Source organism: Parasteatoda tepidariorum, chromosome 6 (genome assembly GCF_982258835.1).
Source record: "Parasteatoda tepidariorum strain Cologne lab strain chromosome 6, Ptep-v5.0, whole genome shotgun sequence".
NCBI classification, from domain to species: domain Eukaryota; kingdom Metazoa; phylum Arthropoda; class Arachnida; order Araneae; family Theridiidae; genus Parasteatoda; species Parasteatoda tepidariorum.
The window spans coordinates 113,737,308-113,750,511 of record NC_141760.1 but is presented as its reverse complement, the minus strand read 5'-3'; the positions used below and the strand labels follow the sequence as shown (position 1 = coordinate 113,750,511).

At 27.9% G+C, this 13,204-nt stretch overlaps 1 protein-coding gene across 17 annotated transcripts in view; it reads left to right on the top strand.

The window, feature by feature from the left end:
- The first annotated feature begins 2,373 nt into the window (after positions 1–2,373).
- LOC147808298 (disheveled-associated activator of morphogenesis 2-like) overlaps positions 2,374–13,204 on the top strand; it is a 71,276-nt gene continuing 60,445 nt past the window's right edge. For 3 of the 17 annotated variants that reach the window (XM_087166485.1, XM_087166484.1, XM_087166486.1), the window contains exons 1-2: positions 9,804–10,038; positions 12,883–12,966. Coding sequence is in view for 2 of the 17 variants with exons in the window: in XM_087166483.1 (XP_087022609.1) it covers positions 3,950–3,952; positions 7,270–7,352; positions 8,606–8,741; positions 9,316–9,429 (336 nt within the window). In the remaining 15 variants the exon portion in view is untranslated. The other 14 variants (XM_087166479.1, XM_087166472.1, XR_015434825.1 and 11 more) reach the window with 12 other exon arrangements.

Genomic DNA, 13,204 nt, shown 5'->3' with positions numbered 1-13,204 from the left:
TAAAATATAGAAAAGCTCATTTAAAAAATAATATAAAGCAAAATAAGCGGAAGAAAAAAAAAATTTTTTTTGAAAAGTTGCTGAAGCTGGGATTTGAACCTGTCTCCCCTCGCCACTGCCGTCAGCTACTAGTCCGGTATCTTGACCTCCATGCCACTCGAACACGAGAAGCCTGCCACAATTTCGCTTCAAAAGTCCTCCCACGGACAGCTATGCAATAGACCTTTGAGAGCCCCCCTGCACCCCCTAATTCACCAATAAATATTTCCTTCACCTAACACTTTAGGACCGTTGTCCCCTACTTAGGGTCCGAGTTTGAAAATTATAACTTGATATTAAAGGGAGTTAGACGACTTCGAAATTCTAACCCCACCCCGCCATTTTATTTTATTTTTTATATTTTTTTTCATTATTATTCCTTTGTGCGTTCTTTAACAAAAAAAATGTACGATTCTACTTGTAGGATATCTTATGCATGATAAACTGTCGAATATATTGTAAAAATAATTTGAAACAATGGAAATAAATCAATTTTCCGCGATTTTTCCAGTTTTTACCCATTGTTCGATATTTTCCCTATTTAAAAAAATTATTTTCTATATTTAAGACCCTCTAAAATATAGAAAAGCTCATTTAAAAAATTATATAAAGCAAAATTAGCGGAAGAAAAAAAAAGAATTGTTTTTGAAAAGTTGCTCAAGCTGGGATTCGACCCTGGGCCCCCTCGCGCAAGCCGTCAGCTACTATTCCGTTATCTTGACCACCATGCCACTCGAACACGAGAAGCCTGCCACAATTTCGCTTCAAAAGTCCTCTGACGGTCAGCTATGCAATAGAACTTTGAGGGCCCCCCTGCACCCCCTAATTCACCTATAAAAATTTCCTTCAGCTAACATGTTAGGATCATTGACCCCTACTTAGGGTCCGACTTTGAAAATTATAACTTGATATTAAAGGGAGTTAGACGACTTCGAAATTCGAATCCCACCCCGCCATTTTGTACTATTTTTTTTTCATTATTATTCCATTATGCGTTCTTTAACAAAAAAAGATGCACGATTCTACTTGTAGGAGACCTTATGCATGATAAACTGTCGAATATTCTGTAAAAATAATGTAAAACCATAGAAATAAATCAATTTTCAGGGATTTTTCCATTTTTTTCCCATTATTCGATATTTTCCCAATTTAAAAAAAAAAAAATTCTGTATTTAAGACCCTCTAAAATATAGAAAAGCTCAATAAAAAAATAATATAAAGCAAAATAAGCGGAAGAAAAAAAAAGAAATCTTTTTGAAAAGTTGCTGAAGCTGGGATTCGAACCTGGGCCCCCTCGTCCCAGCCGTCAGCTACTATTCCGGTATCTTGACCACCATGCCACTCGAACACGAGAAGCCTGCCACAATTTCGCTTCAAAAGTCCTCTCACGGTCAGCTATGCAATAGATCTTTGAGGGCCCCTCTGCACCCCCTAATTCACCGATAAAAATTTCCTTCAGCTTACATGTTAGGACTATTGACCCCTACGTAGAGTCCGAGTTTGAAAATTATAACTTGATATTAATGGGAGTTAGACGACATCGAAATTCGAACCCCACCCCGTCATTTTTTTTTTTTTTTCATTATTATTCCTTTATGCGTTCTTCAACAAAGAAAGATGCGCGATTCTACTTGTCGGAGATCTTATGCATGATAAACTGTCGAATATATTGTTAAAATAATTTAAAACAATGGAAATAAATTAATTTTCCGGGATTTTTCCAGTTTTTACCCATTATTCGATATTTTACCAATTTAAAAAAAAAAAAATTCTATATTTAAGACCCTCTAAAATATAGAAAATCTCATTTAAAAGATAATGTAAAGCAAAATTAGTGGAAGAAAAAAAAAGAAATATTCATGAAAAGTTGCTGTAGTTGGGATTCGAACCTGGGCCCCCTCATCCCTGCCGTCAGCTACTAGTCCGGTATCTTGACCACCATACCACTCTAACCCGAAACGGCTGCCACAATTTTGCTTTAAAAGTCCTCTCACGGTCAGCTTTGCAATAGACCTTTGATGGCCCCCCTGCACCTTCTAATTCATCTACAAAAATTTTCTTCGGCAAACATGTTTGGACCATAAGCCCCTACTTAGGGGCCGAGTGCGGAAATTATTACTTGATATTAAAGGGAGTTAGACGACTTCGAAATTCGAACCCCCCCCTGCCATTTTATTTTATTTTATTTTTTTTTTATTATTATTCCATTATGCGTTCTTTAGCAAAGAAAGATGGTCCCGCTGTGGACTGATCGTTAAGACACGGTTCCCAGCAGATCACCGAAGTCAAGCATCACTGGCTGCGGTCAGTGTGCGGGTGGGTGACCCCTTGGATCAGCCTGCGTAGGGGCCGAGGGTGTGCGGTATTGGTCCTCGTTAAACTGTTCTACCGTAAAGTGCTCGACTTCGCGCGCAGGTCGTTGGGCTACCGAAGCGGGGGAGCCATCCCCTCCGCAGAGGATCAAAGTTGTGATGGAATGTCTTCGGATCATCCTCAGGGATGTTTCCCAGACCGTCGCCAATAGCCCATTGTGCAGCTCTAGTGCGACGTAAATGAACAACAACAACAACAACAACTAATTTCTGCTCTTTTTTTAAAGATGCTTACCTAGTAAGCTATAAGCGTAAAAATATTTTCACACAATCCTTCGAAACTGGCTTAATGTAAACAATTTTTTTTTATTTATTAGCATTTGAACATGGATCTTAGATACTCTAAACTCCATGCATTTGAATTGTTGATATTATTACGAAAAGAGAATTTTTAAATTAAAAAAATTCGACTAAAATAAAAATAGTTATTTGAAACTACTCATTTCGGGGTGCACAACCTTTTTTAATACTTGCTCTGCATGTTGACTAGTGATAGGTTGCATGTTATAGTATTTTGTTATAGTAATTTTTATATAAATATTACGTCCAGAACCGATATTATCTGCAAAAATAGTATTTCAATTTTTGCTTTATTTAGGTCAATAGTTCACTTGTTATTATTGAGCTAGTTTTAGTTTAAAATTTATTATAAAAGCTCTCTTTTATTTTGAAGTTTTATTTGGAGAAAAATTATTGAATTGTGTAGGATATTGTAAATGGCGTAAACCTATTTGGTGTAGTAAATATATCTTATATAGTTCTGTAACGAAGTAATTAAGAAATTTACTCATTAATAAGACTTAACAAAACTGAAATAATTCATTTGCTAGTTTAAAACAGTGCTTAACATTCAAGAAACCAGTTTATTTATTTTTTTGATAAATTTGTGTGTATTGTGTAATACTTAGCTTTGTTTATCTGAAATATTCTAATGTTTAAACATTACTTCTCAGAATTCCAATTGCTGTTTTTAATTGGAATATTATCTTTATTTCATTGTTTTGTAACTTTTGTATTAAGATATAAAATCTGTGATGCTCATTCTAGACCTTCAAAAGGGCAGGGCATTAGATACTGTATAGAGCCCCTAAAAAAAGGGCATCCATCATAAAAAAGAGCTTTATTTACAAATATTTGCTTGACTTTTAAGACACCCAAATTATACAAAGTTTTTAATTTTATTCTCTAAAAAATTTTTTCTTTGAGATAATTAGTTTAAATTAAAAAAAATTATTCCCTAGTTAAATTGGTACATTCAATAAATTGGTTTTAAAGTGAACTTAATTATCAAAGTTTGAAGCTCATGAAAAAATATCTATATGGTTTGAAAGTTGGTGTGAAATTTACATTTTTGTAAAATCATCATATTGTTTTTCTTTTCATGTTGATAACTATGCTTATTCCTGCACTTAATTAAAAAAAAATTTTCTTTCTTATCTAGAACATCCTCGAAATTTTTTTAGAAGCTGAAGATTGCAAACATAAAAGAATTGATGGACATTGGTAGTTAAAAATCTAAGAAGCTATCAGCTGATCTAATGGTAATTAAAAAATAACCTAAGCCAATAATTCTCTTTCTTGTGTGTTTCAAAATTTATAATAACTACTGAAACCAAACTTTAAGTTTATCAATTGATAAATCATGTCAATTGATCATGTGCCTACAATATGAATTTTTAACATGTGCTGTCAGCACTGTAAAATGCATATTTATCAACTAGCTTAATTTAATAGAATATTATTATCCCATATCTGTTAAATATGCTACAGCAGATACGATGCTGTAAAATTTGTATTTCACCATTTGTATTGTAAACTAATGCTTTCAAATTTGTATTGTAACATAAATATTTAATGTGCATAAAATGAATATTTATCAACTAGCTTAAATGATTAAGTAATTTCAGGCTTGATCTGTGTACTGTAAAATTTCTATTCAAAATTAGTTACGTATAAGTTGTATTTTCCTACATTTAGATATTATATTATATTTTTTATTTCCAATGGCAGGCCAATTTAAAAGAACAAAACGGATAAAATAACAAGAAAAACAAGGCAAAAAGAGTTAAAATATATTATATAATACTCTGGATATTTACCCAGGTAAATACTTAAAATTCATAAATTTTCTGAATTTTAATGAAAATTCTATGATCTTTTGGGTGTTAAAAAATTATTTATATTTAAGGTACAATTAAGTTTTACTTAGATGGTCAGAAGTTCATTAGTTCTTAACTAAGAAGAAAAATTCCTTCATAAATTATTGAAATCATTGTATTTTAGTTTTTATTTGAAAGTGGCTATGGTTTAGTCATCCTGTAGTTCACAGTTTGATTCATAATTCCCAATATTTTTGGTTTCTCATCTTAGAAATATATTTTTAAAATGTAAAATATTTTTCAGATTTTAAGTAATTTATTTTAGAAAATTTATCATACAAAAATTTCTCTGCATATGAATACTATGCAATCTAACTCCGATCTATATTTAGTTGTAAAACAAAAAAAAAAAAAACTGTTTCTTAAAAAACAGCTTGAAAGCTTTTTTCTATAACTCGAACAGAAAATTATTAGAAAATAAGCATTTAATGGTGCATTTTTTAAAAATAAAGTATTTAATTAAAAAATAACTTTAAAATCGCGTTAAAAAAATCATTAATATTCCCTATTCGGAAAAAGAGATACTTATACAAATTTTACCATTGTGTAATTGTCACTTATTTTTCTTTAAAATGGAATATGAATAAATAGGCAGTGCTTTTAAGGGATGGTGGCTATTTTTACAGAACAAGTAAAGAGGGTGCATTTATAGAGATCAAAGGGTAGACAGGGCTTCTAAAGTCGTTTAAGGAAAACACTGCATAAATCCTACATACTGATATAAATACATACTAACATGAGATATAAATATATACGGATCACATGACACCGCCTAAAAAGTGCATCCCTAAAAAAGGCGTTAGACTTCCATAATTCTATAAACAAACATTGAAGAAAAACTTATCTTAAAAAACTAATTAAATTTTTAATATTGTCCATTGCACTGTATTTTTATTACAACTCACCAAAGAGTTTAATTTAAAGAAATATTTAATTAAAACTTAATGCTGTAAATTTAATTAAAAACTCATAACAATGTTAATTATCAATATTTTATATAAAACTGAAAATTAAATGAAAATGAAACTTATGAAACATTACCTCGCTTGCCCAGACAGCAGTGTCAGATGCTTAAATATTTATTAGTCTAAATTTGTATTTTTTTTCTCATTAAATCGCATTAAGTTTTAAACTTTTAGTTCTATTGACCTGTACAAATTAGAACAACACCTCCCCGTCTAGAGAGCAAAGTTTTAAGTTTTGCACCACTCTGTAAATTTAAGATAGCTGCAAAAGCTCACTTTGAAATTAAAATATTGACATTTTGCTTTAAACTATATCTTCTGAAACAATTAACAGCTTTCCTCTAAATATTTTCCTGCTCACTTATTTTGATAGACTCTTTCTATAATTTTTTTCTTCAAATTCTAAGTAATAAAGGCTCATAGCTTTACTAGTTCCTTAGTTTTGTGATTAAAGGAGTAAATAAGATGTAAGTACTAATTTTTCCATACATAAAAGTTATTTTAAATTTGTTATTATATTTACATAAATGAATATCTTTGGACTAAGTCTGTGTGCCAAATACGATGAAATTTGGCATAATAATTCAAAGCACTGAGACGATCATTGTCAGTGTTATAGCATTTTGTGATGAATTGTTCAAGCAGGATAGGCAAGCAACGAAATAGAATTTTCTGACTAGTTAAGCATTACCCATTATTTTGAATTTAACTTTTGACAGTTTGACTTTTCAACTTTTTTAAATATGACACCTGTTGTAATATTTGTACTTAAGGCATATGAAAGATAATTTCTTTGATTTGTAGCTTACAGATCTATTTGTAAGAAAGAATAAGGAGTTTACTGCTAGTACATTGAATTATTTTTTTAATTGCTATAGAATAATCACTCCAAATAAATTTAATCATGACTAAAGTTTTTGAGAATGATGCCCATCACTCAAACCTTATATGCTATTAGTTTATGTAAAAGTGAATATTAAATTTAGTTTATGATTTTTATTCTTCATAACATGAACTACTCATTCCGTCAGGGTATGTAAATGTTAAAATACTTGTCTGGATTTTAGTGATTTGATTGAAAACTATAAGTATAAAGTCTGTCTTCATGCTGAACAGTTTATAATAAAATCTGTTATGTACTTACAACAAACATCAACCCTATTTAGGAAATACAAAGCTTATTAAACATGAACTATTCCTAGTTATGTTAAATTCGAAAAGTGAAATTTCAATGCAAAAATTGAACATTTAAAAGTTTATTTACAAGTACCTTACTATACAATAACAGAAGATAAACAAGGCAATGAAATTGATCTTGTTTATCTTCCATTAACTGTTTTTTCATATTTCTTAGTTTACATGAATTAAGTACATTCCATTTACCTCTATTTCATTTGGTATTTCTCCTATTGCAGGTTTTATTTAAAAAAAGAATTTAAAAAAAAAGCATGTTTTTTTTTTATGTAAAATTTTAAATTAGATAACTTCTGGTACTTGTATCAGAAACATTACCAACCATATCATCGATTTAGTTACACTTGAAATTCATGTTTAAGAAAGTATTTTTAAAAATGCTTGACACATCTCTATTGGAATCACCCTACACTTTTTGAAGTAAGTTTTGAAACAAATGTTTTTATTTTATTCACAAAATTTACATTATAGTTAATTTTTTAAGTATTTATTTCTATGCTTCAGTTAACAGAATAAAAATTTTACTATGGTATGTTTCAGTTATTGTTTCCATGTGAAGAGGATGAAATAATATCCCGTGCAAAACTTTTAGACAACTTAAAAACTGCATTAAGGATGCAACTGTAGGTAAAAGTTAAAATCCTTTTTGCACAAGTATTGTAGTGATATGTAATGGCCCAGAAGCAGAAAGTGCCTAAAACTGTGACGTACAGCGCAGAACAAATGAAGTCCTGCAGAACAATTTGTATCTTGAATACTTCTGTGACCATTTTTATTAAGAGAGCTTCTAAAGCAAGCCGTAGAAGAATTAAATTCAAAGATTTCAAATTTCATAAAGATTATGAATTTTTATATTTTCTATTCCCATTTCAGAAACAATTTGCGAATCGTGGGGATCCACAATTGACAGAATTGTTTCTAAAAGACCAATATAATACCATTAGTAAAATATAATAAGTATTTTAATGATTAACTAGAGCATCTTCAATAAATCCCAAAAGGGTGTTAGACCTCTTTAGTAATTTTGTTCTAATTTTGAAAATTTATGGGTTGTAGCACATTCTTAAATTGCTCCAACGTGGATTTAAATTCATTTCATTACATTTTTTATTCTTATGATTTATAATTTGTTCCCAAATGAAAATGTTTTTTGTGAATACAATAAATACATAGTAAAAGCTTGATTAGCCAGAATGTGTGTGAATTCTGAAAATTATGATTACTTGAGATAAATTAAGGTAAGTAAGGCAAAGTCCATGTATATAATATGAAGCAAGTTGTTTTGCAACCACCATCCTTAATAAATTTGTACATATAGAATTCTTATAAGAAATTAATTGAAAAATAGAGGTTGAGATGGGTTAGGCTTTTGTGGTTGGAAAGTAATAGTATTTAGTTCGGAGAAAGGAAGATTGTAATCAAAACCTGACAAATTATTAACAAAGAATGCAAGATTAAAGACGTAACTTGTTGAGTTAACAGAGAATTTATAAGAAGAATGGAATTTGAAAAAGAATTTTTCAAATTTCATCAAACAATGAAACTACTTGTATTTTTTTTTTATCCTGCCTTCATCAACTGTTATTCATCAGATTTTTTTATAGCATTTATCAAGAATTCCAAAAATATGAATTATGAAGGATCATTAGATAATACTGTTTTCAACTACCTTTTAATTGTTCAAACTTTCATTAATTTAACTTTTTTCTTTCAATATTCACTATTGTAATATTCTTTTATAATCTCATAATAATGGTAATACAATCTGATAATAATGCTAATATAATCTGATAATGATTTATGTTTATTAAATTGCTTAGAAAAACTAATTTTTTTCTAAATTATCATTTAGTTTTAAAGATAACTTTATTTGCAGCTTTGTGATGAGGTTTTTAGAACAAAATGGATTGTCTGGATTATTGAACTTCTTACTCAGTATGGATTACAATACAGCAGAAAGTCTTATTCACACCTCACTAATAGGGCGAGTGAAAGCACTCATGAATAATTCCGTAAGTATATTGTGTATTTTAACATTTCAAGAAAGTTGAATAAAAAGTTCAACTGCTGAAGAGACTGGAGCATATTTTTTAATACCAATCAAAAGTATAAATAAATCTATAATATTTTACAAACAAATCATCTTTTCATGAAATGTTTCACGGAGCTTTTTGAGTAGGCATGTGGAAAAATCTTATAACTTATTGACTAGAGTTTAGTCCTCTAAAGTGTTAATTATTTTGGAAATAGTCATTGTTAATAAAGGTACATAAATATTAAGGCAGAAATACTTTTTTTCCACAAAAAATATATAATTTTGAAAGTATTGGATTAGTACAGATAAATAAATTTTCTTCTATTGCAATGAAAGCAAAAAAAAAAAAAAAAATTTATGTTTGCAAGTGATTGTATTATTTGATAGTTTTAACAAGCTCTTAGTAATTAAAACATGTTAAAAATTAAAATGGTTTTTACCATATAATAATTGATTTAAACAATCTATATGTAATTTATAGAAAAATTCAGAAATTGAATAAAAAAAATTTTTTTTTGTCTGAAAAGACTAAAAAAAGCAACTATTTTCAGGAAAAGGAGACTATGAGAAGACTTTTCTGTACTCCTAGCAATGTTTTTAGCATAATTGGGTTGAAAACCTGCAGCCCGCAAAATCTTCTGAAGACACTGAGTTTCTTTTCTTAGGAAAGGTAAAATAAAAATAATAAAATTAAAACAAATTAAATAAATAATTAAAAAATAAAAAGTTTTCAATTGTAAATTGGAGTCATCACTTTTTAATGCGTTCAATTTGCATAGATTCTAAGTCTATTTCATTTCTCGATTGCCTTTTGAACGGTTATTGCTGAGAAATTCTGCATGATTTGAAAGATCCCAATTTTTAATACAGTGCATGAATTTTGAATTTGAGTAATTACTTTTCACAATATATATATATATATATATATATATATATATATATATATATATATATATATATATATATATATATATATATATATATATATATAATAATGGTAATAATCTCATAATAATGGTAATACAATCTGATAATAATGCTAATATAATCTGATAATGATTTATGTTTATTAAATTGCTTAGAAAAACTAATTTTTTTCTAAATTATCATTTAGTTTTAAAGATAACTTTATTTGCAGCTTTGTGATGAGGTTTTTAGAACAAAATGGATTGTCTGGATTATTGAACTTCTTACTCAGTATGGATTACAATACAGCAGAAAGTCTTATTCACACCTCACTAATAGGGCGAGTGAAAGCACTCATGAATAATTCCGTAAGTATATTGTGTATTTTAACATTTCAAGAAAGTTGAATAAAAAGTTCAACTGCTGAAGAGACTGGAGCATATTTTTTAATACCAATCAAAAGTATAAATAAATCTATAATATTTTACAAACAAATCATCTTTTCATGAAATGTTTCACGGAGCTTTTTGAGTAGGCATGTGGAAAAATCTTATAACTTATTGACTAGAGTTTAGTCCTCTAAAGTGTTAATTATTTTGGAAATAGTCATTGTTAATAAAGGTACATAAATATTAAGGCAGAAATACTTTTTTTCCACAAAAATATATAATTTTGAAAGTATTGGATTAGTACAGATAAATAAATTTTCTTCTATTGCAATGAAAGCAAAAAAAAAAAAAAAAATTTATGTTTGCAAGTGATTGTATTATTTGATAGTTTTAACAAGCTCTTAGTAATTAAAACATGTTAAAAATTAAAATGGTTTTTACCATATAATAATTGATTTAAACAATCTATATGTAATTTATAGAAAAATTCAGAAATTGAATAAAAAAAATTTTTTTTTGTCTGAAAAGACTAAAAAAAGCAACTATTTTCAGGAAAAGGAGACTATGAGAAGACTTTTCTGTACTCCTAGCAATGTTTTTAGCATAATTGGGTTGAAAACCTGCAGCCCGCAAAATCTTCTGAAGACACTGAGTTTCTTTTCTTAGGAAAGGTAAAATAAAAATAATAAAATTAAAACAAATTAAATAAATAATTAAAAAATAAAAAGTTTTCAATTGTAAATTGGAGTCATCACTTTTTAATGCGTTCAATTTGCATAGATTCTAAGTCTATTTCATTTCTCGATTGCCTTTTGAACGGTTATTGCTGAGAAATTCTGCATGATTTGAAAGATCCCAATTTTTAATACAGTGCATGAATTTTGAATTTGAGTAATTACTTTTCACAATATATATATATATATATATATATATATATATATATATATATATATATATATATATATATATATATATATATATATATATATATATATATATATATATATATATATATATATATATGAAATTTCTTAGAAAAAGTGTGTGTAATGAAAAAGTTTTTTTTGAATGAATTCTAGTAAATAAAAGTATTTAATTTTCTGCAAATATGCAAATTTTTTTATATAAAAATTTAGTGCTAGAACACTAACGTTGACATAAAAATTATCGTATTTGCCACCAACTTGACTAAATGTATCATGGTATATGACAATTAAGTCATTTAATAAAATTTTAGTCTTATTTTTGCTGAATTTTTGTTCTTATTTAGGCAACTATTTTCATGTTTTAGGCTACTAAAAGCAACTATTTTGTTCATTTTTTTCTGTGGCAACCCTGTTTTAATCATTTAGGAAGGAAAATACTAAGTATTACAGTTTCTATTTAATAATTTTGATGCATATCTCTGTTGGCACCTTGAAGCCTACCCAGCTTAAAATTGAAGGGTTCCAGATTGTCTAGGAGGTGAATGCATGCGCAATGCTGTCCAAATTTCCTCATCATGCTATCGATCACAAAATTTTCGATTCTTAACAATCATCATCGCCTTGTTCACGACCAATGTCAGTGGAAAATGTTTTTTAATTTCTTATCTTTCTATTAAGTTGCTATTGTGTGTGATTTAAGTTACCAAAAAATCTAATTTTTAAGATGGAATTTATCATCTTCCCCGAATTTCATGGTGTTCCGAATGTCTGAATTTGTAACAACATCCCCGCTCACATATTTGATTACAATATAAAATGTTTTTATCCGTGTTCTTTAAAAATTATGGTGTTCTTTCAGAAAATGAAAGAAAAAAACTTTTCTAGAGGGATCTTTTAAACTTCTGATTGCAGAACTTTTGTTATTATTTTTTATTCCGAAACGAGAGCAGAAAAATTTGGAGTATTTCTTTCCTTTCCAATGAACAAGAAAAGTATCTGCAGAAAAAAAGAAAAAAAAAATTTGCTTTTGGATTTTTTTGCAGTTATTATATTGCTTCAACTCTTTCTTTACTATTTTTTTTAATTTCAAATTCTATAAATATTAAGATCCTGAGTGTAACAGTTTTATTTTTGTACTATAATTTTAAATTTTTGAAAAAATGTCTTTGTGATTTTGTTTTTAAAAGAAACAGCTACTAATAGCTATGTAACTATGTCAAATATTTTCACTGTACACTTATTGATTAATGTTGATTTTAAAGTATTAAGAGTACCATGTTTTTAGAAAAAACAATTATTTTAATAATTTTGACTATTTTTTTATAACTGATATATATTGTAAATCATCATGTATATAATAAAAGTATTGTGCATGATTTAATATCTAATAAAATTTACCCAATGACAAAAAAGAACTTGCCACAGGTTTTTGACAGTTTATAATGCTTCTTAACGTGTTTTTGACCTCAAAAATCAGACCTTGTTTCATTTGTTAATATTTCCCAGATTAGAAAGTTACTTTTACATCTTATGTTACCTTTACATTTTTATTCATTACCCATTAATTATGATAATGCTTTATATCACAACGGGAAATAAATATATCTTATATATCTTAACTAAAATATTTATTGAAAGTAAATTAGTTTGAAATTTACTGTTTTCCTCTTATGTCCTTCATAAATGTGCTCTTCAAATTACTTTCACTGACTAGTGTAGTTATTGTTAATGCTATTATCTTTAATTACTGTGAATTAAATTTTTACTAGTTATTTTATTATCCTAGTAATCTAATTTTAAGGACCTTTTGTTTTAAATAAGTTGCTTAATAATACAGTCAAAGTTTAATTAGGCCTTAGTTTTGCTGAAATTGAAACATTCGTTTATTTTGTTTTAGCTGATGCAACAGAAGAAAAAGATATGAAACTCCTAAGAATGAGTTTGTGAAAATATCTGAAGAAGATGCTCTATATTCAAAAAAGTAATATTGATTAAAATTGCATTGCTTGCATAATGACCATATTTTATCATTATTCATTTAAATGAGAAAATTTGTGAATCATATTTTTATTCATGAATTGATCCTTTTAGTTTGTGGTTTCATTGCTATGTTAATTTTTTCAGTCAAAATTTTCAGTCTTGAATTAGATGGATACTTATTATTTTGAAACTAAGATTTTTCCTTTTCTAATTGTTACAATTGCTGTAAATATTTTGGG